This window comes from Aedes aegypti, chromosome 2, assembly GCF_002204515.2.
Source record: "Aedes aegypti strain LVP_AGWG chromosome 2, AaegL5.0 Primary Assembly, whole genome shotgun sequence".
Taxonomy (NCBI): domain Eukaryota; kingdom Metazoa; phylum Arthropoda; class Insecta; order Diptera; family Culicidae; genus Aedes; species Aedes aegypti.
In genome coordinates, this window is record NC_035108.1 from 388,920,804 (window position 1) to 388,947,532 (window position 26,729).

General features: G+C 38.0%; 2 protein-coding genes across 3 annotated transcripts; one reads left to right on the forward strand and one right to left on the reverse strand.

The window, feature by feature from the left end:
- Positions 1-1,044: 1,044 nt before the first annotated feature.
- LOC5577429 (deoxynucleotidyltransferase terminal-interacting protein 2) lies at positions 1,045-15,727 on the forward strand. Its single transcript, XM_001663307.2, has 4 exons — positions 1,045-1,302; positions 1,570-1,838; positions 15,259-15,423; positions 15,484-15,727. The coding sequence occupies exons 1-4, from the start codon at positions 1,131-1,133 to the stop codon at positions 15,694-15,696; spliced, it is 819 nt and encodes a 272-aa protein (XP_001663357.2). The 5' UTR covers positions 1,045-1,130; the 3' UTR covers positions 15,697-15,727.
- Positions 15,693-26,049, reverse strand: LOC5577428 (iron-sulfur protein NUBPL). Of its 2 annotated transcripts, none has more exons than XM_021846970.1 (3): positions 25,845-26,049; positions 25,484-25,790; positions 15,693-16,260 (listed from the first exon to the last, which is right to left on the reverse strand). In XM_021846970.1, the coding sequence occupies exons 2-3, from the start codon at positions 25,741-25,743 to the stop codon at positions 15,720-15,722; spliced, it is 801 nt and encodes a 266-aa protein (XP_021702662.1). In that variant the 5' UTR covers positions 25,744-25,790; positions 25,845-26,049; the 3' UTR covers positions 15,693-15,719. The 2 variants fall into 2 exon arrangements, with proteins under 2 accessions (XP_021702662.1, XP_001663356.2); XM_001663306.2 differs by having other exon boundaries at positions 25,484-25,785; positions 25,845-26,046.
- Positions 26,050-26,729: the final 680 nt, after the last annotated feature.

Consider the following 26,729-nt stretch of genomic DNA (forward strand, 5'->3'; position numbering starts at 1 on the left):
AGTCAGTCCCATCTGTAATAAGTAGGCACTGAGAAAATGGACTGAGAAGTTCCGTTTTCCTTAAATTCGAATATTAAATATTCAAACATATGCAGAAGATTGAAACTTGTTCGAATTTCAATGAAACTTTCACAACTTGCTTAATACTCCGATACATTTCCGACTAAAATATAAAGATGGCCCAAACACGGTTCATTTTTGGGTTTCGCGTTGCAAAGCTCTGTAGTGGTATATTATTATGCGGTTACATTTCATTATGGGACTAAAGTGTTTATAAACTAGAGTGACGTCATGTTCCAAATTTGACAGAAAAATATGTTTAACACTGATATCTAATCAATAATTTATTATTTTGACAAATATGCAGATGGGACTGACGCGATTCACGGAAGTACTCTATTCCTTCTTCTTCTTCTTCTTCTTCTTTGCATCAACGCCCTCACTGGGACAAAGCCTGCTTCTCAGCTTAGTGTTCTTATGAGCAATAGAGGTAATAAACTATAGAGGAAGAATGTCGCTGGCGTCGCTGCAGGAACATCTTTTGCTGGCGGAGATAGGCGGGGCTATAAATGTCAACGCGAAATAGTATGCAGTTTGACACTTATGTACCCGACATGTTTCTGAGCGAGAACAAAGGGAACAGCAGCGACATTCGTCCTCTATAGTTTTCTATCTCTATTTTATGAGCACATCCACAGTTATTAAGGGGACACGGGAGACCGTGTTATTTTCCCTATCTTTCGTCTCACTCTAACAATAATCATCAAAACTTTGTGGAAGCAAATCTCGAGTTTTAGTGAACCGATGAAGCTGAAAATTTATCGGGTTGTGCACTACATATATAGAATCATAGTGATACATTTTCGCATCGATATATGGAGTGGTTTTTGAGATTTGCTTCTTGAAATGGATAGGGTGATTATGATGACGTCCCGTGCGGCCTTAACTGAGAGCTTTCTTTGCCAAATATAACTTTTTTTTACTGTGCACGTTACCAATGCGAGCTCGCATTGGCAGTTTGGTAACCACACAAACGTCAACGTAACACGCGCGTTTTGTTTTCTTTATGTGCGAAGCATCGGAAGCATCAGCTGCCTGCGCTCTGCGATTTGTCTTCGGGTCCATAAATAATGGATCTATTCACAATCGATACTGCCGGTGATTCCGGACATACCTCCGCTAGTACCCGACCGTTATTTCTACCCAGCAGCAGTTACAGCGTTTTGGATAGTTCCCGTTCACAAGAGCAACAACGTCCGGCAGACGATGAAGACGAAGATGACGACGACGAGGATTATGGAGGTTAGTTGGTAAATTTAAGGGGGCAGGATCCGTCATTGATTTCGGAATTTTCAAAAGCAGTTTTTTCTTTCAAAATCAACAAAATTTACAGGAAAATGTGTTCACTGTATTCTATTCTCCAACTAAAACACAGTGAACACATTTTCATCGAATAAGTTTTAGTTTTGTAGAGAAAAACTGCTTTTGAAGTTTCAATGATGACGATGATTACGATGACGGAGCGTTGAACGTCTACATGTAGGTCTCATTCTTATTGTCCTCAATTAGGTCTCCCGCCACCGAGTCAGGATATATTCAAGATTCTGCAAGATGATTCGGGAGCGGAATGTATGACACATGGAACGTCAAGCCGTTCAAATAATGCGCCAATTCCTAAGAAAGCGCGCTACTTGAAGGGAACCAACCAGATTAAAGAATTGGCCGTGACGGATGTGGCTGGGCTGATGAAGTCGGCAGTTATGACACCGGCCATTGAGAAGCAGGAAAACTTGGCCACACTATCGATGACCGATCGGAAGATTAAGGAGTTGAACAAGGTGAGCGAGATTTTATGCTTCTATTATAATACATACGACCAACCAACCAACGACCCGACCAACCAGTCTTCATAATTCTTTATAGATCTTTGACCAACGATGGCGATCGCTAACGGTTCAAAACGAATCTATATCGATCGCTATCGAAAATCACTGACTGGTTGACCGGGGGTGACTCAAATTTATATTTGTACAGGACACAGTTTTTGCATCAATTTGATAAAAAAAACCTATCAGTCGAATTTAAAATACTTCTGTCAATACGCTCATAGCTGTCATCTATTCGACAATCATGAACTATTTCCATTTACTTTCATCTTTTGTATAAGCATGATCTATCGTACACTTCTGTGAAATTCAAACATACAACACTTGAAACTAAATTTTAGGTATAGTATTTCCAATATGCAAATCAAGCCTTTGTAACTTAGCCAGCTTCTTCTGAACCTCATTTGTCTTGAGCCACCATATCACCAAAGCATAAGTAATTTTTGGGCGGACTATATTAGGTCGCAGACCCCAGGTTATTCCTAGGGCTTTAATGCTGACCCATAGGGCATAGGTACCCTAAATAACCTTGTTCAGATGAGAGTTCCAGTTTATTTTTTTATCCAAAGTAACCCCAAGATGGGGCCCAGATAGCCGTAGCGGTAAACGCGCAGCTATTCAGCAAGACCAAGCTGAGGGTAGTGGGTTCGAATCCCACAGGTCGAGGATCTTTTCGGGTTGGAAATGTTCTCGTCTTCCCAGGGCATAGAGTATCTTCGTACCTGCCACACGATATACACATGCAAAAAATGGTCATTGGCATAGTAAGCTCTCAGTTAATAACTGTGGAAGTGCTCATAAGAACACTAAGCTGAGAAGCAGGCTTTGTCCTAGTTGGGACGTAACGCCAGGAAGAAGAAGAAGAACCCCAAGATGTTCAACTTCTTCTAACCTGGGAGGGAGGCACCGATACTACACACGAAATATGACACAAAGTTATTTCAAACTGCAAGAAAACTCCAGCTTGCCAACGACAATCAAGGCAGACTTGATGAAAATCGCTAGTTTTCTTTTATTGTGTTCCTTCGATCGTTCTGGACAAACATGGAAAAAGGGCTTAAGTTTTCTATGCATTTCAATTTTGTTTTTATTGGAAAAAGTAAAATGATGCGTGTTTGAATACTTTATATTCAATCAGAATAAAAGGTGCTATTGTGATATATCTTTGGAATAGGCATGACTAGCTTTTCAATCGATTTTTTGTCGCATTTGATAAAATGCAAACATATGTTTTGATCGATTACGCGCTTTCATCATATTTGTCCATTGTTTTAGATCTGGGCTCACAGTGACAGTTCGTAGCAGCAGAATCTCGGCTCATCTTGACGTACATAAATTTCGTATCGGTTTCTCCCAGAGTTGCTTAATATCAATATCAGCTGATGGATGATGGTCTAAAACTATCATTATCACTTGCTAGCTATCAATATCAACAGCAGTGATGCGACATCGCACTCTAGATCATAATCACTGCGGAATGAGTGATCACGTGGTAATTATCCATGCTATTACTGTTTTTCAGTGATCATCAAGTAGATTCATTCTATCTGCAACACTGTCAAAAATATCGTACTGATAAATTGCCATTTTTAATGCTTAATTTATGGCTAAACTTAACCCATCAGTGATATCCATAGTCTGTCGCCATCAATGCACTTGTGATGGAGTAGACAGCATGATGTTGATGTGATATAGATTGATCCGAATTGTATCGCATTCGGCCTGTTCAAATCACCAACCTCTCAGCTTCTAACCATTGAATTTGAACCCCAATCAAAGAAGGCTGTGTAAGCTTCACCTTTTTTTCTGGTAAAAGGCACGATAACAGTTTTTGATGGGTTTAAGTAAAACCCCTCACTTCTACACCATTTGAGAGTACCGTAATCCGGGGTAACATTGATCGGAATGACCCTCATTGCAAAAAGTTAGAATCAAAACTTATTGATGGAATATTTTCAATGTATGAATGGTGCTTCTCTTCCTACTATGCATAAGCTAATAAAAGTGTAGATTTTCGTGAAAATTTAGTTTTGTTCATGCGTAAGTTTTTCAACTTTTCGAAACAAAGATTTCCATGATTATGAATGACACAACTAAAGAATCTTGTCTCACATGAGTTCTGCAAACGATATGAGCAAAAAAAGCGCTTGTTACTAAAAATGACACCGCTGAAAACAATTCCGTTGTCAAAACTTTCATATAAGGCCGGAACAAATTTGAAATTTTACTTTTGTCTCCCCCCCTTCAAAATTTTCAAAAAATCAGAAGGGGAAAATAAATAAAACATCTTATTTTCAGTGTAGATTTTCATTATTCTTCGTGTTTTTTAGCTAGCTTTGTAATTCGTATTTACTGTATTATATGAGCTAACAGGTGTTATTGGATAACAAGTCCTCAATCTGTTTGTTTTACTGTATCAGAGTTGCCTATGAAAAAAGATTTTTTTTATGATTTATATGAATTCTTCTTCTTCTTAGCATTACGTCACATTTTTCAGAATTTCTGCATATTAATTTTTATATAAACCTACATCGTCTTTGGGCCAACTTTAAATCACCACCTAGAAAGCTGAAAATTTCACAGAACACTATTTTTATGGTGAAGTTTATAAAAAGATATGAGAGATTGGATTCAATTTTTAAGATTTGAATCGCCTTAATGTTACACACGTTGGACCAAATTGATACAATCTAAATATGATTTCAAGTTGCATATAAGTGCAACATTTTCGCAGCCTTCTTGAAATTGTTATTAGCTAGAGTACAATTTGAAAGCCATTTTATGAAAAATGTTATGCGATCGATGTAACGAACATCGAAAAAATGTCGTGTTTATTATTCAAACATTTTGATTTTACGGATATATGGCACGATATGTGGCAAAACATGGTTTTTCACCATATGAGAATAAAAAAATGATGGATTTCCCTGAATTTCAATTTTATTATTTTTTGTCCCCCCCTCGACCCATTTCGATGGAAGGTGACAAAAGAAGATTTTAAGATTTGTTCCGGCCTAAATGTATAGTTGAGTAAAATTAACAAATTATTATAAATAATGGAAAATTTTCCTTAGGAAATTGTCTACATTTAGGCGTTTTTTGCGGCCTAAGTTGTTTTTAATTTTGAAACAACTCAAAAAGTAAATGACTTGTAAGAGTTTGGCCTTCATATTCGGCATCAGGGACCATGATATTAGTAAGTAATGACATTTTCTTTCAATATTACCGTATGTTGTATATATGGGCGATCAATGTTACCCCATATCAGCTAAATCAAAAAAAAAAAAAAAAAATATATAAAAAAAAACATTTTTTTAAACATGTTTAAATCTTTCAAAAAACAAAATACAGTATATAGTCACGAGCTGTGGGTGCCAGTATTTCTTTTAAAAATATAAAACTTGTCACATTCGCATGTGTAAACGAAATATTTAGGAAATATCCAAAAACTGATCAATGTTACCCCGGATTACGGTACTGTTTAACGCAGTTTGCAGCCTATCTGGAAGCTTGTTATCAAACTTTTCACGAGCCACGATCATCTGCGTATCCAATTACATTAAAATCTTGCTCTTTTAGATTTTTAAGAAGTTCGTCTACTACAATAGACCACCGTGAGGGCGATAAAACTCCTCCTTGAGGATATTCCATAGTATCTATAAGATCAGATATTTGCATCCAACCCTTTTTTATGTTTCACTTGAAGTTTATAAATTAGGAACTAGTTTAACTTTTGTGATTTCTTTCTTTCACTAATGATTGACGAACACTACATGTAGCTTCCACCAGATCGCAGTGACTTCTGCTGCTGGGTGTATTTTTGATTCGCTGCTTAACCTACTAAATAATCGATCGGCTTTTCGGCCGCATAACGACAGGGGTTGGCTCATTTCACCAAATGCGTTATGCTTGAGATTTGTACGCGGTACGCTACAGTCCTTCCTTTTCAGGAACCTTGCTATATCTCAGTCTTCTTAAAATATAATTCGAACTTAGGTTTAAAAAGTACAATTCAGAACGTATTTTCATAAAATTCATTAATTTAAATCGAATGCACTATGCACAAAATTTTCCTCAAAACCAGACCGGTCAAACTTTATCTTCCATTTCTCGAGCGCGACTCCTGGTCATTATCAGGCTACCGTTCGTTTTCTGACGTTTTGCTCTCTTCGGAATCGGTTCACTCAATACGTCCGGAAACCCTAGGAATGGTTCTTCCTCGGCATCGGATACGGCACAACCTTGGTACTGCCCGCGCTTCCGATTGATTTCCGGAAATAGCAACATAAATCTCGTAACTGAGGATCCAACAGGTACTTTTTGAAGACATCTTTTACTACCCTGACTAAATGTTCAGCTTGGCTTTGCTGCTTGGATTGTATGGAGGGCTTTTCATTACTCTCACTCAATGCTTTTCTAAGAACGCTCAAACTCATTTGAATTGAGAGGCGGACCTCCATCCGTTACCATCACATCAGGAAGCCCATACCTGGCAAAAACTGTGATGAGAGAGTTTATCACACGTATTGCTTCTGTTCCATGTAACATGACCTCTACCTCCACTTACTTTGAGTGACTATCAACGATGAGCAGAAATGTTTTACGTTCAATATAGAAGAAGTCTGCATGTAACCTACTAAAAAAACGCGCAGTTGGTATCCAATTATTATGAGGAGGTTTGGCAGATATCGTGCCCATTTTGAAATTTTGAACATTATCAGACCACTCTTTTTCTACAAATTGCAACACCTCTGCCAAGCAAGAGTCTTTTTCAGTTTCCTTAGCAATCAAATTGTAGTCCAACGGAAACACATACGAAAAGATCAATATTACTTATATCAAGACTCTTGGGAATATACTGCTTCAGTGGAAAACGGGAGTAAAAATTAGCGTTTCCCATGTTTGTTGATGCTCTGTATGCAATTTCGAAATTATAAATGGACAATTCCGTAGTATATCTCTGGAGTCTACTTATAGCGAATTGTTACCGGATTTGCCGAATATTCCTACCAAAGGTTTGTGGTCAGTATAAACCTTAAACTTATGCCCAAAAAGAAATTTATGGATTTTCTTCACGGTACACTAACGCCAATACTTCTAAATGAAGGATTGGGTATCGTTTTTGTGCAGAATTCATCGAAAACTATGTAAAACACATGGGTTCTTCTATTCCATTAATTTCATGGGCTAGAACACCACCTAATCCGTATGAACTAGCATCCGAGACAACAATTAAAGGTTTCTTAGGATCATAGAATTCCAGCAAATCAGCATTCAACAGAGCTTCCGTGCCGAATTGGAAAGCTTCTTCACAATCAATTGTTCATTCAAAAAATACATCGTTTGCTAGCAGAGCGTACAAACTCCTTAGCTTGGAAGACAGGTTGGGAACGAACTTATTGTAAAAATTAATCAAACCAAGTTCTGTAACGTTTGTCGGCGCTTTAGCTTGACTTATCGTCGAAACTTTTTCAAGAGTTGGTGATAGTCCTTTTTCAGTTATGAGATGTCCTATAGAAGGCAATTGTGAAACAAAAAACTTGCACTTCTTGAAATTTACCTTAATATTAGCCTTTGAAAGTCGTTCAAGAACCGAATGCAATATTTCAACACATTTTTCAAATGTTCCAGCTGCAATAAGGACATTATCTAAAAATTTACTAACACCCTCTAGTCACATACAAGACGCGACGCGAGACAAGACATAACACTTATCGTTCTTACAATCGTCAAAAAAGTTAAAAACAAAATTTACCTTTTGTCGACCGGTTTCGAGCGCGATGTAGCCCATCTACAATGTCCGACTGACTGCGATGATTTCGTACGTTGATCGTATACGTCCAAAACGAAGAGATGCTTTAATGTATTGTGATGTCTGTTATGTTGAAGAGGCACGACGTGATCGGAGGGTCGTCTTCATTCATCAATGGCTCTTCAGACTTATTGATGAACATGGACTCCCATGCATTTAGGTGCGAAACTTTCCTTACTAATTTTATTAATTTCGCACCTTGCCAGTTTATGCTATGGTTACAGTTTGATGCATGAACCGCTACACTGGATTCATTTGTCCTATTGGAAACCACAGCATTCCTGTGTTCTCTTAATCTTATTTTTATCTTACGTCTGGTTTGTCCTATATAAACCGCAGAGCAGTCCTGGCATGAAATCAATATACCAATACCTTGTCGTTGTTTTAATGGGATTAGTTACTTTAGGGTAAAATGGCAAACTGACTCTTCTCGTTTCTTCTTTAATTGGTTCTAATGCTGTAACATGTTGGCATTGTTTTCTGAGTTTGTGTTTCTGGAAGATTTTGTCCACAAACTTCCTTTCGTAACCATTTACTTCGGCAGCGTTGTAGATTCGAGCTCGTTCCTCCTCGAATTCTTCATTATCCATAGACACATTGTAGAGTCGGTGTGCCATGGAATGGAAAGCCGCTTGTTTCTGGGCACCCGAATGGCTTGAATCGGACGTAATATACCGATCGGTGGAAGTGGGTTTTCGATTAATTCCAAAACTCGGCGTGTTGTCATCTTTCCTGCTGATCATTAGATCGAGGAAGGGCAATTTCCCATCTTGCTCTTTCTCGACTGTAAACTTTATGGTTTCATGTTGTGAGTTTAGCATGTTTGCCTATCGTACCGTTTAATCACAAAATAAATCGCACTCGCTCTTTCCGCGTGTGTAGTAACATGAGATGGATGGATATGGGTTATGAAAGGGGTCCGCGTGGTTTGTAGGGATTTGAATTCTAAACTTGTAACCAACTCAGTTATTGGGTCACCAAGTGGCTCGGTAGCTTAGTTGGTAAAGCGCTCGTCTAGCATACAAGAGTCCTGGGTTCAAATCCCAGCCGAGTACGTGGATTTTTTTTTCATATTTTCACCCATAATTTGTCCATCTTTACCACGCGTAGTGAGTTAATTAATTTAATAACCATGCGGATTGGATGACCGAACAGCTCAATATAAGCGTCATTTTATGCTGAGATGATCATTCAATTACTTTAAGAGCAACACGGCAACACTGCTTTTCCGCTGTAAAACTTAGTAGCCTGAATTACTTTGATCTATTCTACCTGGGAGTATTTTGGAAAGCCCAAACAAGACGCTTCGTTTTCGGGACGCCGGAAGTTTGGTTTTCGGTTCGCGTGTTGTGCTGGGCAGTGTTTTGGAAAGCCCAAACAAGACGCTTCGTTTTCGGGACGCCGAGAGTTTGGTTTTCGTTTCGCGGGTTTTGCTGGGCAGTGTTTTGGAAAGCCCAAACAAGACGCTTCGTTTTCGGGACGCCGGGAGTTTGGTTTTCGGTTCGCGTGTTGTGCTGGGCAGTGTTTTGGAAAGCCCAAACAAGACGCTTCGTTTTCGGGACGCCGGAAGTTTGGTTTTCGGTTCGCGTGTTGTGCTGGGCAGTGTTTTGGAAAGCCTAAACAAGACGCTTCGTTTTCGGGACGCCGGGAGTTTGGTTTTCGGTTCGCGTGTTGTGCTGGGCAGTGTTTTGGAAAGCCCAAACAAGACGCTTCGTTTTCGGGATGCCGGGAGTTTGGTTTTCGGTTCGCGTGTTGTGCTGGGCAGTGCTTTGGAAAGCCCAAACAAGACGCTTCGTTTTCGGGACGCCGGAAGTTTGGTTTTCGGTTCGCGTGTTGTGCTGGGCAGTGTTTTGGAAAGCCTAAACAAGACGCTTCGTTTTCGGGACGCCGGGAGTTTGGTTTTCGGTTCGCGTGTTGTGCTGGGCAGTGTTTTGGAAAGCCCAAACAAGACGCTTCGTTTTCGGGATGCCGGGAGTTTGGTTTTCGGTTCGCGTGTTGTGCTGGGCAGTGCTTTGGAAAGCCCAAACAAGACGCTTCGTTTTCGGGACGCCGGGAGTTTGGTTTTTTGTTTCGCGTGTTGTGCTGGGCAGTGTTTTGGAAAGCCCAAGCAAGACGGTTCGTTTTCGGGGCGCCGAGATGTTTTGCTGTTCGCGCTGTATGAGTGCGAAAAGATATTCGTGTTCAGTCGAGGATGGATTACCAACTGGTGAGCTCGTTTCATGCTTATAATAACACATTTTTTCATGAAAGCGTTACTTATTTTTTGTAATATTCAATCAAACTTTGTATGATTCGTCACTACAAGTGTCGGCATTATGCCTATTTTATACAATTAAAATAATAAACATAAAACTTTTGACATTACTTAAAATATTTTTTGAATTGTTCGACATTATGAATGTCGACGTTTATTTTAAAACTTCTACCAAAGACTTTTCTTCTTGAGGCATAAATGTTCAATAATACTTTTATGTAATTTTCAAACAAACTATGTATGGTTCGTCACTACAAGTGTCGGCATTATTGCTGTTTCATGTAATTTAAAATAAACGCATAAATTTTTCTCTTTTCGTCATTAATAAAAACTTCTTTTGAATGGTTCGACACTATAGATGTTGACGTTTATTTTAAATCTTCCATCAAAAACTTTTTGAGACAAAACTAAAAACTAGCTTAAAGTATAAATCGTATTTTTCCTCCTTATCCATGGATCGCATCACCGACCAAAGGTGACTCCCAGATCTTTTCCTTTTCCACTAATAAACACCCTTCCCGTGGTGATTGTGGAGATGCAGAGGTATTCTCGGTCCTAGAAGCAACAATCATTACACCCTAACATTCCTTTCCTATCCCAACTGACTGTAAGGACTTGGCCGGCGCCGTTTTTGATCAATAATATTAGATCTGCTAAAATTGCACCCCGAGAGTAAGCGGAAACTCCCATCCCTTATTTATTTGGATCGCAGTGCAATTATTACCAGTTCTGATCAATCACGGAGTAGCAACCATTGACATGTACAGTCAGTCTATGCTATGCTATGCTATGCTATGAATTACTTTGATCTATTCTACCTACCAGGAGCACCACTGTTGCCTGCCGAACAGTTGGTTAAGGATACAAAATGCAAACCCATTTTTTGATTAGGAATAGCAATCTATCCTTAAGTCCTATCAATATGTGCTCTTCAGTAAAGTTGTAGCTCAAAGAATTTCACATGAGCAGAGATTGTTCACTTTTCCATAAAATATTATGTCGAAGAGATAGAGGCCTGAACACAAAATGTTGGCGTTTTCCATAGTAATCTCCATATAAACTTCAAATGGTTTGTGCACAGAAAAATTTCTTCCGAATCATTTCAAATTTTGGGAGGATGCTATTTACCATAATATAAATCGTTTAAGCATAGGGGAGCCAACATTTCAAAATTTGCATCGCTCTAATGCCCACTCACTAGCCTTTATGGGTGTCATTACCTTCTGCTGCTCCAGCATTTCCAAATGCTCCGCTAGTTTATCCTTTACACTGAGAACAGCGTTGCGGTTGAAAATACTATATCAGAGGGTTAAATTAAATACACAACGCCACTTGATTTGTGCAGACTAAATTCGCATTTATTTAGAATATTTTGTGCATTCCATTTTACCATGGCACCATTTGTATAGTAAAAATTACTATATCATGGTTAAAAACTTGCAGCAGACCAGAATCGAACCGAGGATCTGGTGATTGCCAAGCGCGAACGCTAGCCGCTCGGCTATCGACGCGGTTGGATTGAGAGGGAACGAAACGCAAATAAAAAGCGTTCATGATAGCTCAATCGTGGTTGGAATAGTAAATTTAAAAACACGTTCATGGTTCTCATTACTGCAACGCTTGTTTCAGTGTAGCTTGTAGGGTACCGTATACGCCTTCTTGAAGATGGGTTGCTCGTTTTTCAGGATCAGTTCCGCCTCATAGTCTACGATAGGTTCTGAAAAATGTTTATCAAAATTTTCTTGTACTTTTGTTTCATACTGTCAACAATGTCGTCAATACCTTTCTTTTTTTATTCCTTATGTTTATTTGAAGGGCACTCTGTGCTCATGGCCGCCAATGTGCCGGAATCATAGTTCTTCTTTTATCGATAGTGGACGTACCATATTTGACGCGGTTAAGAAAATTCTAAATTCAAACATTTGTCAAATCGTCAAAACCTGTCCGATTTTGTTGAAATTTGAACCTATGCTAGCTCAACTATTATAGAATTAGGGAAAAATCAGTAAAAAAATATTAAACGTTTTTTTCTTTATGTTTGATTGACTTTTTGTGGAACACATTAGGTTCCTTAATTGACGCATCAATTCTTCAATGTGCCTAATTTGACGCACTATGTTCCTTATTTGACGCACTAAAAAATAATTGCTAAATTTTAAAATATACAAGAGCTGCAGTATTCAATAGTTCAATTAATTCAAAAAAGCGCTTTAGAGTGGACATAAAAGTTAAACCCTTGGAAAAAGTTTTGAATGACGTCATCTGATAGTACTCTCGCATATGCGTTTAGTTAAAGTGTAGAAAATAAAACCGTCGATTGAGTTCAATCCATAGTCAAGCATTATTGTTTAGTTTAATGTATTTTCGCCGTGATATCAAACAAGGGAAAGGTTTGAAAACTACGTTGTGCTGAAACGGAAAAGGTAGTTGCTAAAATAAGGACAAATTGGTCAAAAACTAGAACGAAGCCGGTTCCAAAAATTATCGTCGAATCTTCTTTACTTATAACACGTGAACTACGCATACTTGTCTCATGTTCTATGTAACCCTAATGGACCGCGGGACAAATATGCGTAGAACCAACGGCAGTATGGGCCTCGGAATAGATCGAGAACCATATATGGGTCATACATTAAGTACGTCATGTTATTAGGGGGAAGGAGGTGTTCTGCAAGATGTGACGAATCATACAAGTTTTTTGAAGGTTCCATATAAAAAGTGGTACGTAGGGCGGATGGGCGGGGTTGTTGTAGAAAGTGGTATGTTTTTGTGACACGTATCTCATGGACACCCCCTATTATAAATTATACGAAACAAACCATTGAACCTACACCTCACCTCCTGGCGAATTTATTGAAGCTTCCTTAAAACATTAGGGGACGTCCATAAACCGCGATAAATTGCACAATTTTCAACCTCTCTTAACCTCGGCCCATTTTTTTTCAATGAAAAGTGCGAATATTTTGTACGAATCGTTGCGTTTCTCTGAACCCCCTCATCTCCCTAAAAACGTTACGTAATATATGGATGACTTTTTACATGCGATTACATAAAGCATTGGGTTGTTTCGCGGACGGATTTTTTGAAGGCAAGCACGATAATTTTTTGTTTCCTGTTTTCGATCCAACAAAACATGCTGAACGAAATAGCAAATAATAAGGAACATTGAGTGCCTAACTTGACGCACAAGATTTTCATACAAAAATATGTCTGAAAGCTTAAAAATAGAAAAATTTCGACGTCAATTCACGAATAAAATAATATTACTGACTGTTGTTGATGATATTGCTGTAAAACAGCATAATATTTTCACGAAAATTGATTAACAATATTTAGCACATTCACTAAGGAATGAAAAAATTGACGCACTTGTCGGATACATTTTCAAATAAATTTTATTTTTTGCCAATTATTAATCAAAGATAAACTTTTTTCGATTGGAATCCTTCAATAACATGTAAATGAAGATTAAGTAATAAATTTTCGAGTGCTAGTCTGAATGAGAATTAATTTATGATACAATTAATGAGAAAATGCGTCAAGTTTGGACCCGCGTCAAATATGGTACGTTCACGGTACACATTCTATTTTTAAATATTTTATATTTACATCACTCTCTTCTACTCTTTTACTCTCACGCTGAGCAGGTAGGAGAGTGCTCTGCTGTTGGTCCAATCAATTTCCATATTTCCATAGTCCAATTCGCTCTTGCGGTGGCTCAATTTGCCGTGTTCCTGAGTCGTTTGAGGCTAGCCGCCTTCGAAGAAAATCAGTTTGTCTCAGTCACCATCTGATACTGACGGAGGATAGATGTGCTCCCCAAAGCACGACCCTCCGTGCGGCGTCTTCTGATGGCTGAACGGTTTTTTTTTTTGTGGGGGAGCTGGGAATCGAATCCATGACCTTCCGCTTATGAAGCGAAATGCGTAACCTTACGGCTACGGACCCCTCTCAATACCTTTCTTCTCATTTAAAGGAACAAAACTGTTGTTGCATTTAAGCACTACTAACTTTAGTTGTGCTACCAAGCCATTCAATTCTACTTGCACAGAAATTTCGCCAAAAATCCTCAACCGCGCACCATCAACAACAAGAAGCTGTCTATTGGTGTTACGCATCGGAATCGCCTTGAAAAATTTCCTGCATTCGACCTCACTGATCACAGAAACAGCTGACTAAAAAGCAACGCCATGCTGAAGGTGTCTGGGTTCGATTCCCGTTCGGTCCAGGATCTTTTCGTAATGGACATTTTCTTGACTTCCCTGGGCATAAAGTATCATCGTACCTGCCACACGATATACGAAAATGCTTAAAATCCGATCGGATTTGTTGTGATCTGACAACATCAGAAACATGCCAGTTCCAATAGCAGATCACTGAGATCAAGAACCTCCTGTCGGATAGCATTTTCAAAAGTAGGAGAATCCCCTCTATGAAATATGGCTATGTTGTTCGACGACATGTAGTTTAAAATATCTACTCAGTTTGTTTTATAACTCGATGATCCCTTCAGTATCGAGTTATGGAGAGTTGACTGTACTACTACAAGAATTAATATTGGAAATATTGTAATTATAATGTTGTGGAGTGATTTGAACAACATGACCAACTGAGGAGGCTTTATCTCAGTGAGACGTAACGGCAGAAAGAAGAACACGATGGCATCTATGACCGTCGTTTTAGATAAAGTATTTCGAATTCGATATACATATCGTATGATAACTTTTTATCAACTTGATGTAAAAGTCCTGTACAAATATGAATTTGAGTTACTTTAAAGATAAGACCACACCCATGATGATACATTCGACAGCTGAAAAAGACCAAGCTGCTAACGACCTATTCGATTGACTCAACCCCGTGCCGCGTGTTCCCTTCCGCTGTAATCTTAATGGGATGTTGTACCTCAAAACCATGGGTTCCATTGTAAGGCCAGCGGGACACTGAGCCAATATTTTTCACACTGCACGGTTTAATTGGAAGTTTTGGTTCGCTAGGAAATGGCTTGCTCATTGATGGACAATTTATGTCCTAGCAAAACATAGCTAATGAGCAGTGTAATGTGAAAAATATAACGAAACGGAGAAACTATAGACAGTAAAGCAGTTAAGATTGTTTGTCTTTACTAGTTACTTTGTTTCACATTTTGCATTTAAAGGGATTTTATTTTGGAACGGGGTTACGGATAGGTTGTTCGTTTCGGTCATGTGATGTCTCTTTAGTAATCTGATTGTCTGAAAAAGGACGAGAAATCAGTTCACCAGAGTATGTTGATAAATAAAAACAAAAATGTTTTCAAATTTCAGAAAGAGCGCTCCAAGACCAAGGGTAAAAACTGGTTCAACCTTCCGGCACAGGAAATGACCGAGGATGTGAAAAACGAGCTTGAACTGATTCGGATGCGATCGGTTTTGGATCCCAAGCATTTCTACAAAAGGAGTGAAATGAAGACACTGCCGAAATACTTCCAGGTAAATTAAAATTCAAACATTACTATCTCCAGCAATTTTAAGCATAATTCTCAATTCCAGATCGGTAAGGTCGTCGAATCGCCCTTGGATCACTACAACGAACGTGGTACGAAGAAGACCAAGGCGAAAACGCTAGTTGATGAACTTCTGGAGGACGCCAAGTTCCAGAAATACAACAAAAGAAAATACGCCGAAGCGCTAGAGAAACGCAAGAAAAAGGCTTATCATAAGGCTGCCATCAAAATGAAAAAATTGAAGAAAAAGAAGAATTAAACTGTAATATAGATCTATTTTTGTTAAGTAACAGTTGTTCGTTTATTGTCAAGAAAATCTATCACCTTCTGTCCAATATTTCGGTATGCTTTTGCAAATTGTGACTCAGGATACTTCAAACACAAAGGCGTACCGGAATCTCCGCACTGCATCACTTCCTTCTCGATTGGAATACTTTCCAACACTTGCACACCTAACTGTTTAGCGAAGTCTTTGGTTGAATTTTGTGCCAGTTCGATTCGATTGTCGCATTTATCACATATCACATGACTCATATTCTCCACCAAGCCAATCAGGGGTACTTTCAAAGTTTTATACATTTCAGCACCCTTACTAGTCACTTCTAAAGCGGCTCTTTGAGGGCTACTGACCAGTAAGACCCCCGAAATTGGCACATGTTGGCTCAAGGACAAGTGTACATCGCCCGTTCCAGGTGGTGTGTCTACTACCAATATATCCAGCGGGCCCCAAACGGCACCCTTGAGCAATCTCTGTATGGCTGACATCACCAAAGGACCCCTCCAAACCACCGGTCCGGTTTCCACCAGAAGACCCATCGACAAGCTAAAATAGATGTATTATTCTCTAAAATCACTATGCAATAAATCCTACGGTATTCCCCAGATCGTTATCAGAAAAAAAATTGTCTTTATTTATGTGAATTTTTACACATCCGGCTAGTTCTTTACTCATCAGAAAAAAGTCTCCATCAAATATGATGTGCCTACTAGCCGATTTCTATAGCTTAACTACATGTCTGCGCAAATTAAAAAAAATCGTGGGGTCCGTTTTGAAGTTACGCTTTTTTTTAGTACGCTCACAACCACATAACTAGAAATAAGGAAACATTTTTATTTAAACTGTTTTTTATTTGTCGTTATTATCCACAATAAAATCCATCTGAACATGGTTCAAAGTTTGTGTTCATAAGTAATTGTTACTTCTGGGGTGATTTTCTAAATATTAGGTAGATCGCAAATGTTCTGCGTTACATCATTTTTAAGGCTTTAGACAGTTGTTTTTGAATAGAACAACATAGTTTTCGAATAGTGATAATCATCTTAATATAGTCAAAGTTATCACAATTACACTGTATATATGTTTTGCATAATACACTATTGTTTAAGGCTCAAGCATCGAAATGATTTTGTAGCACAACAATTAAGAAAAATTGGTGGTAAGTCCAAGCATTTAACAATTTTCATTTTTATACACACATTTATATAAACGCACCCATTACGCGTTTCGCCAGATTTATGCTTCAAAGCTCTTCAAAGATTACTTTTGGACTTTTTTTTTTTCGTTTCACAGCGAATAGTATGTGAAAAGAAAGGAAATTATTGGGACCAAAGGCAGAGATAACTGGATGAAATTAATGACAACTACATCCATTATCACTTTGTTCTATGCAACTCAAGATCATAGTACTGCAGTGACTCACAATGTAATGCAATTTTCATGTTTCGTGTAAGTTGGACCAGATATAAAGTATACTCTTCAATATTTTAAAGCTTAAAAAAAGATTGTTCCTACTAACAATACGAAAATTTTGTCTTTATCTTTCGCGGGTTAAGCGACCGGTATACCTTAATCAACTAAAGACACAGTTGGGTTTATTCTACGGGTTATGTGAGGTGAGAACTGTCGGTCTCGTATAGCCAGGTGACAATATTCGACTTCGAGTGAAGTGACTCTCCATTTGGTTTACACGGCGAATCACTTCACTCGAAACGAGAATTTTCACTTAGCTATACGAGACAGACAATTCTCACCTCACGCCACTCGTAGAATAAGCCCAAGTGTACGAACATTTGGAACATTTAAATGAAAATAAGAAGAAATCTTCTGTTTATGTGGGATTTGAACCACTTTTTGGTAGATGTCGGTCTACCAACGATGAATAATTGGTTGAAATTTTATGTAGTTCTGGAATCTTTTAGGTTGTAGAATCTTTGACGAAGTAGTAGAATCACGAACATTTTATTCTATTCTATTTCCAGCTAAACTGATAAACTTTATTAAACAGCATAGAAAATCAATATTAGTAATTTATATTGGATTTGACTTTCATGTAAAGCAGTTACTATTTGCTTTCCACAAGAATATTCTAACTAATGCAGCTTTTTTCTTGAGATATTCTTAGTAATCCCTCAAAATATTCTTTTGGAAATTGATCCTGATAGCTCGTTTGCGATTTTCTGTTTAATGTGCTTCAAAAATCAATTTTCCTTATAAATTTTCTCCGGATATCTTTTATGAAATGGAAAACATTGTTCTGCGAAATCTGTGAGAACTAGAACTTAGAAATTCTTCAGAATTTACGCAAAACCAGGAATTTCATTGAGAGCATTATATTACAAGGATTCGAAAGATTTCTCCAGTAATTTACTTTGAGTAATTTCAAAACATTATCCTGGCAATTTCTACAGAAATGCTGAATGGGATTCTTCAAGATGTTCGGATAATCAAAATAAAAAATAAAAAAAACGAATTGAATAAATTAAAAATAAAAATTCAAATTGTTCAGATAATAAAATTTTGTTTAGTCATTCTTTTCCAATCCATCTTGGATTATTCTAGGTATTACTCCAGGTACACAAAAAAGATCTAATAAGGATTCCTGCAAGAATTCCTCTGGAAATATAACAGAGTTTCCATGAATTGCTTAAAAAAATCCTAGTATTATTTTAAGGATTTCTTACAAAAAATCCTCGAAAACTATTGGGATTTCGTTACCGGTACTCGGAATTGAAAAACGTGGATACTTCGAGAACAGTTAAGGAGCTTTATTGAAATGCGACTAGGGTAAGTGTTCCCTTAGTTGTGGGTGTTCCTATGGTTGCGGTAGTGCCGTTTTCACTGATTTTATTGTATTATTCACAGAACCGACCATGCCAATCGACGTATTGGCATGTTGATACACGGAATAGTTAAAAAGAGCGTTCATATTGCTTTGAAACTGATGAAATATCACTAAATTTTCTAAAACTGTTCTTGCTTGTACCAATAGTTGCGGTAAAGTGTTCCTATAGTGGAGGATCCCATAAGAAAACAACGGATACCGCACCTATAGGAACACAAATTAAAAATATACCGCAACTAAAGGAACAGTGTACTAATAGTGGAGGTATTATTTTTGATTCTATAACATTGTAATTGTAATTGTAATTGCTCAATCCACACCCTGGCAGACAATTATCCGCCCATCTAGACACGGGCTGGGTGAGGACCTACCAAGCCTCCCCCGTTAACATGTCCTATACCGTTTAGCACACCGGGATCTTCCACAAGCAGGCGCCGGAATTAAAGCGGTCCCACAAGCTTCAGATACATTAAATAGATATAGTCCCTCTAGCACTAAACCGAATGGCGCCCTCCGCTTCACCACTAGTACTGCTTCCCCACACGCCAAGCACAATATCGAAAGTAGCGCGTTGTATAGCAAATACAGTACACCACCTCCGACACTATGCCAAATGTACAGGAAAAACAGCATCAGTAAGAAAGCGGAAGGCGCACCACTCGGTTCAGTGCCAGAAGGACTATAAGTATAACGAAGAAGAAATGAAAAGATAGTAGAGTTGGTTCGGTTATTTGATTGCTGAAACGAAAAAAACAGAAAAAACAGAAACAAAGTGTTAACATTAAAACGGGGTTTTATAATTGATAAATGTATCGATAGTTTCTCATCTGTTACGTTTCCTTATCGTAGCGCTGTCGATTTTTTCCATCTCCAGGGTGTTCGTCTCCGCTCGAGCAATGAGGACCATGATGAAATGAGAATATAAAAATGTGAGCATTAGTGTTGATCTAGTAATAGATTAATTTAAACTGCTTTTCATGTGCTAAGTAACTTGTAAACTCCTACTCAATTATGTTTTGTTGGCCTACACGTTTTATTTAGACACAATTTTATTTAGAAAACTATTTGGATCCGAGATTTTAGGTGCAGATTGAGCATGTTTGATAAAACAAGCATCCTGTTTTCAGTTAAAGAATGTTCAAGAAGTTGATGATTCTGTTATTTATACTGGCTACATACAAGAATTCACTATTGATGTAATATATGGTTATTGAAAGTTCCAACGCGCGATTGTAATACTTCAGTTTTCGTGCTGTTGTATTGGTGTAAGTAGTGGGAAACCAATCAGTTTGGTGATTCTAACGGTAACAAATAGAAAGACGAAAGGAAAGTTGATAATCTATCATCATTATGATTTCAGTCCTAATTTCATGATCCGTTTAATAAATTTCGCGTATGATTCGGCAATTTTAACAATTTATACATGTGTATTCGAAGAAAACAGACTACGAGCATTTATTACCTGTTGCAAGGTTCTTAAGTGATCAGATATTTATCATTTTCTACAGCCTAATTTATTAATACCTACATTGGGTTGTAACAAAAATTTGATCTTGAGATGTTGATTTGCCTCCTAATCATAGTTTCGACAATAGTCACATGCTTACTATCCCTTATGGCAGTGTTGTTGATTCTATTGTCTATCGCTCATCAGTTTCGCGCCACCCGGCAGGGACTTGGTCCTATGTACCCAATACTCTGCTGTGTCTTAACTTCACGCAATACATTCTGTAGATGTGTGATACAGTTTGCGGAATATTATGATTTATCACTTCGTTCAGATGGAAAATTCTGTTATGGTACCATATTCACATATCAGATAACTCCCACCTGGAACGATGCAATACATCGGAGACATGTAGATTCAGATGTATGTATACGATCTATGCCTAGTTCGGCTCTGATCGACAGGCAATCAGTGTATTCAGTTTTTCAACTAGCTTGAAGCGATGAACGTTTCAAGACAAGCTCTCCACTATATCTGCTAGCAATCACCGGTCGTCGATAGACATTTCGGTTCTTTTCTGCTAAAGATAGATCCGATTGTATGCCAAAGACTATGGCTCATGCTTTTCAATACAGCTGGAAAAACAAGAACTACACCCAGCACCAAATAGTACGTAACTATGAGGCGGACCGGAAGGTTTGATGAGCAATCCCCACCATTATTTTTGATTCTATAACATTCCCCAGAAAACCATTCCCCCGAAACCCATTCCCCAGAATTCCATTCCCCAGAATCTCATTCCCCAGAATGTACCATTCCCCAGAATTTCACTCCCCAGAATGAACCATTCCCCAGAAAACCAATCCCCAGAATGGACCATTCCCCAGAAAATTATATACCTACTTTAAAGTTTTGAAATAATCTATTTAAAAAACTTGAAAATTAAACTCCATACAAAGTTGTTTACAAGTACATGAGAAGATTAGCATTGGTGCTGCTAATTATGAACACTTCACGCATAATTCAAATTTCATTTGCAAATGAACTATCACAGTAGTTTCACTTTTATTGGCACTTATAAAAACTGATAGATCAGTCTATGGGGAAACACAATATCCAATATTTATTTAAAAGAATATACAACTCATCACTACTCTGCACAAAATAGAGCTACACCCTTCTTTCAGTATAGTAGATTCCAAATGTATAATTTCACATGTATGTCCAATTTTTATCAAATGTAGTAATGTATGCAGCTTTTCATCAATCTTTTAAGAAGGTGCATCATCTCTTACTTTTTAGGGCTACACCGATTAGAATAAAGACGTTCGTAGTATCATATTATACGTTTCCGATATAATGATTACGTAAACTCAGCAGAATAAAAACTTACTATTCTGCACATTAAAATGATACGCCCTTCTTTGCGTCAAGTCTAAATTACAAATGACTTGTTTAATTTTGCACAAAATAGTGATACACCCTTCTTTCAGTCTTATCCTGTTGACGATATAGACAAAATTTTCCGTAAGGATACCAAATGGCAAGAAGGCATTTGGCATGATTGATTAAATGATCAAGGACCATTTGGTATAATGGTCATTTGGCCAATGACCATTTGGCATGACATGAAGAACATCCTTTTTGAAAAGAAGGAGGATAAGTATGGCTGGATGGCAAATGGCTTTATACCAAATTATTTTATGCCAAGCGACCTTTTGCTATATGGGCTCTCCATCGATATATTTTGCCTGTATCATTAACGAGATAACACTGAAAGAAGGGTGCATCACTATATATGCAAAAATAAACATATAGTCTGTATATTTTATGGGAATGTATTAAAAAAGGGTGTATTATAATAATATGCAAAATACTCATGAATAGGGGGATTAGGGGCATATTGGACACATTAGGTAAATGCTTATTTTACATAGAATAGAAATATGTTTCTTTGCTCTAAAATAAATCCACCGCTTCCTCTGCTTTGCTTATAAACTAATTTGAAGCTGAGAAAAACATATAGTGAAATTTCAGAGGACAAATGAAGCAAAGCGTAAACTTTTATACCGTCAAAACGTTCATATACAATACAGATTTCGTAGTTTATAAAGTTTTGCTGAAATATGCATATTCCCAGAGAGTAAGGGGGTGTCCATTTCGCCCCGTGTGTTCATTATGTCCCTAACCCTCCTACCTACATATTTGTTTTGTCACATCAGACCTTAGCCTGTCACATAAGTGACTCTTCTTCCTCTTTTCTGGCGTTACGTCCCTACTGGGACAGAGCCTGCTTCTGTGTTCTTATGAGCACTTCCACAGTTATTAACTGAGAGCTTACTATGCCAATGACCATTGTTGCATGCGTATATGTGGCAGGTACGAAGATACTCTATGCCCTGGGAAGTCGAGAAAATTTCCAACCCGAAAAGATCCTCGACCGGTGGGATTCGAACTCACGACCCTCATCTTGGTCTTGCTGAATAGCTGCGCGTTTACCGCTACGGCAATCTGCGCCCCCACATAAGGGGTCATGCACATATTACGTCACGCTCCAAGGGGGGGAGGGGGTCGAGCCAAACGTGACTAGCCTTACAAAATTTTCGGAGGATTCATTTAAAAAGTGTGACAAAGGGGGGAGGGGGTCGAAAAAGTTGAAATTTAGCGTGACATAATTTGTGTACCATCCCTAAGGTGACTCACGCAAAGCAATAATTAAAAAAAGAAAACAAATGGATGATTCTATAACATTCCCCAGAAAACCATTCCCCCGAAACCCATTCCCCAGAATTCCATTCCCCAGAATCTCATTCCCCAGAATGTACCATTCCCCAGAATTTCACTCCCCAGAATGAACCATTCCCCAGAAAACCAATCCCCAGAATGGACCATTCCCCAGAAAATTATATACCTACTTTAAAGTTTTGAAATAATCTATTTAAAAAACTTGAAAATTAAACTCCATACAAAGTTGTTTACAAGTACATGAGAAGATTAGCATTGGTGCTGCTAATTATGAACACTTTACGCATGATTCAAATTTCATTTGCAAATGAACTATCACAGTAGTTTCACTTTTATTGGCACTTATAAAAACTGATAGATCAGTCTATGGGGAAACACAATATCCAATATTTATTTAAAAGAATATACAACTCATCACTACTCTGCACAAAATAGAGCTACACCCTTCTTTCGATATAGTAGATTCCAAATGTATAATTTCACATGTATGTCCAATTTTTATCAAATGTAGTGATGTATGCAGCTTTTCATCAATGTTTTAAGAAGGTGCATCATCTCTTACTTTTTAGGGCTACACCGATTAGAATAAAGACGTTCGTAGTATCATATTATACGTTTCCGATATAATTATTACGTAAACTCGGCAGAATAAAAACTTACTATTCTGCACATTAAAATGATACGCCCTTCTTTGAGTCAAGTCTAAATTACAAATGACTTGTTTAATTTTGCACAAAATAGTGATACACCCTTCTTTCAATCTTATACTGTTGACGATATAGACAAAATTTTCCGTAAGGATACCAAATGGCAAGAAGGCATTTGGCATGATTGATTAAATGATCAAGGACCATTTGGTATAATGGTCATTTGGCCAATGACCATTTGGCATGACATGAAGAACATCCTTTTTGAAAAGAAGGAGCATAAGTATGGCTGGATGGCAAATGGCTTTATACCAAATTATTTTATGCCAAGTGACCTTTTGCTATATGGGCTCTCCATCGATATATTTTGCCTATATCATTAATGGGATAATACTGAAAGAAGGGTGCATCACTATATATGCAAAAATAAACATATAGTCTGTATATTTTATGGGAATGTATTAAAAAAAGGATGTATTATAATAATATGCAAAATACTCATGAATAGGGGGATTAGGGGCATATTGGACACATTAGGTAAATGCTTATATTACATAGAATGGAAATATGTTTCTTTGCTTTAAAATAAATCCACCGCTTCCTCTGCTTTGCTTATAAACTAATTTGAAGCTGAGGAAAAAATATAGTAGGATTTCAGAGGACAAATGAAGCAAAGCGTAAACTTTTATACCGTCAAAACGTTCATATATAATACAGATTTCGTACAGTTCATAAAGTTTTGCTGAAATATGCATATTCCCAGAGAGTAAGGGGGTGTCCATTTCGCCCCGTGTGTTCATTATGTCCCTACCCTCCTACCTACATATTTGTTTTGTCATATCAGACCTTAGCCTGTCACATAAGTGACTCTTCTTCCTCTTTTCTGGCGTTACGTCCCTACTGGGACAGAGCCTGCTTCTCAGCTTAGTGTTCTTATGAGCACTTCCACAGTTATTAACTGAGAGCTTACTATGCCAATGACCATTTTTGCATGCGTATATCGTGTGGCAGGTACGAAGATATTCTATGCCCTGGGAAGTCGAGACAATTTCCAACCCGAAAAGATGCTCGACCGGTGGGATTCGAACTCACGATCCTCATCTTTGTCTTGCTGAATAGCTGCGCGTTTACCGCTACGGCAATCTGCGCCCCCACATAAGGTGACTCACGCAAAGCAATAATTAAAAAAAGAAAAAAAATGGATATTCATATAGCTTTCTGGGGAATGGAATTCTGGGGAATGTTACATTCTGGGAAACGATTTTCTGGGGAATGGTTCATTCTGGGGAACGGAATTCTGGGGAATGGTTTTCGGGGGAATGGTTTTCTGGGGAATGTTATAGAATCCAAATGGATATTCATATAGCTTTCTGGGGAATGGTGCATTCTGGGGAATGGAATTCTGGGGAATGTTACATTCTGGGGAATGAGATTCTGGGGAATGGTTCGTTCTGGGGAACGGAATTCTGGGGAATGGTTTTCGGGGGAATGGTTTTCTGGGGAATGTTATAGAATCATTATTTTTCACTGACATGCCGTGGATTACTGCGATGAAATATTTTTTCTCATTAAGTCAATGGTCGTTGCTTCCCGTTACAACATTAACATGTACATTAATTGCGCTTCTTGAATTTAGGCGATTAACTGAAGTTCAATCGTGCGTAGTACCTCCACTATTGGTACATCTACCCTATACTGCACGATGTGCAAAATTGAAAGAGGAAGAATATGAATATGAATATGGGTCGACCTTGTTGTTGTTGGGTTGGTTGCTATGCAACAGGCATTGCCACCCAGCATGGATGGAATGACCAGAATAGTCGATTGCTACCTGGATTACAAAAACTCATAAGGTATTCCGAAATTACTTCTAAATATCACGCTTCTACTTAATTTTAATGGGCTTATACTATCTAAAGCGCGGAACTTCAAAACGGAAACTATGATTTTTCTTATTTTTTTTCCCAGATATACAATAAAGCTATAGAAATCGACTGGAAAGCAATGAGCATGGATACGATTTTTTTTTTCTGATAATAACGGTCAGAAGAGCACCGTGAATCCCATTTAACCAGGTCTACTTACCACTTTACGCCGTAATTCACCGGTGGGATCATCAGGTTGTGCTCGTCTACCAGGGGCAATTCCGCCACATTCATCATCAGCGGAACCGACGGTCCAAAGATATCCCCATCCAAAATGCCCACATTTTTACCCATTGTGGACAGTGTGACGGCCAGGTTGACTGCTGTTGTGGTCTTTCCGACGCCTCCCTTTCCGGAGGAAACTACCACTATGTCCCGGACACCTCTCAGCGGGAGGCGCTTTGGGAGGCTGCGGGCCATCAGCTCCGCTTGGCGCGGATCCGGTTTCGGATGGAAGTGCCCCTAGACTTAACGATGAAAATGAAGCCCCATGTTGAAATGAAATCGTGATTATACGTTACTTTTGAAGTGGACAGCCATCGAATTGGGACGCCAATTATCACTGTTTTAAAGTAATTCATTTCGTGCCGGATATAGGAATATTTTCACTTATTTTATTCATAAAACGACATTGATTTTCTGTAGCAATTAAATACCATCCACTTACGCAAACTAATCTGAACTCAGCTGTGTTTGTTTTGGTTTCTGATTTCAAGAGCAATTCGCAACTAGGGTGTAATTTCAGTAAGCACGAAAACACGGATCTGATCAAACCTTCAACCAAATTTTTTTTTGTTATTTCATTGTGCTCTGCAAAAAAAAATCCGCAAAACACGATTTTCTTAAAATTTGACTTAAACTGACAATAAAAAAGATCAAGTTTTGCAAATTTGGAACCTTAAAGAATTAACAAATCCATTCAATTTTTATACATAAATCTGAGATATTTTGGTATTGCAACATACAATTTGCAGTTTAGAACGTATTTGAAATAAGGGGGGTTTGAAAAAAGTGGATTTTTGTGTATGCTGGTCAAATTTTGTTTTTTTCTTGTAAAGACCCCTACAGTTCATAGAAAAAGTTTTTGGCTACGCCACCGTTTCATATAAATAAAATAACGAAAAAAGATAATATTTAAGTTCTTTTGTCAAAGATTTCAATTTTTTTCTTAGTGATTCGATTATCCGGAGGATTCGATTATCCGGAGTGAAAAAAAAATCGATACTCCGGATAATCGAGTCCGACCTGTATCAGTGCGACGATTTATCGATATTGTAAGATAATCGCGTTTGCTTACCGAGCACAAGAGTCCATTTTACGAAATGGCAGCACTGATGATATTGCTGTTGCTTTCACACGTTACGACACCGCCTCCTGTCAAAATTTCACAGCGATCAGCTGTTCAC

Excerpts from the sequence above, each read along its gene's own strand:
- LOC5577429 (XM_001663307.2), top strand. The coding sequence starts at position 1,131 with ATGGATCTATTCACAATCGATACTGCCGGTGATTCCGGACATACCTCC. Across the intron at positions 1,839-15,258 it reads AGATTAAGGAGTTGAACAAG|AAAGAGCGCTCCAAGACCAA; the intron begins GTGAGCGAGATT and ends TTCAAATTTCAG. Across the intron at positions 15,424-15,483 it reads CACTGCCGAAATACTTCCAG|ATCGGTAAGGTCGTCGAATC; the intron begins GTAAATTAAAAT and ends TCTCAATTCCAG.
- LOC5577428 (XM_001663306.2), bottom strand. The coding sequence starts at position 25,904 with ATGAATTACTTTAAAACAGTGATAATTGGCGTCCCAATTCGATGGCTG. Across the intron at positions 25,786-25,844 it reads GATGGCTGTCCACTTCAAAA|GGGCACTTCCATCCGAAACC; the intron begins GTAACGTATAAT and ends CGTTAAGTCTAG. Across the intron at positions 16,261-25,483 it reads GTGAATTACGGCGTAAAGTG|CTTGTCGATGGGTCTTCTGG; the intron begins GTAAGTAGACCT and ends CATCTATTTTAG.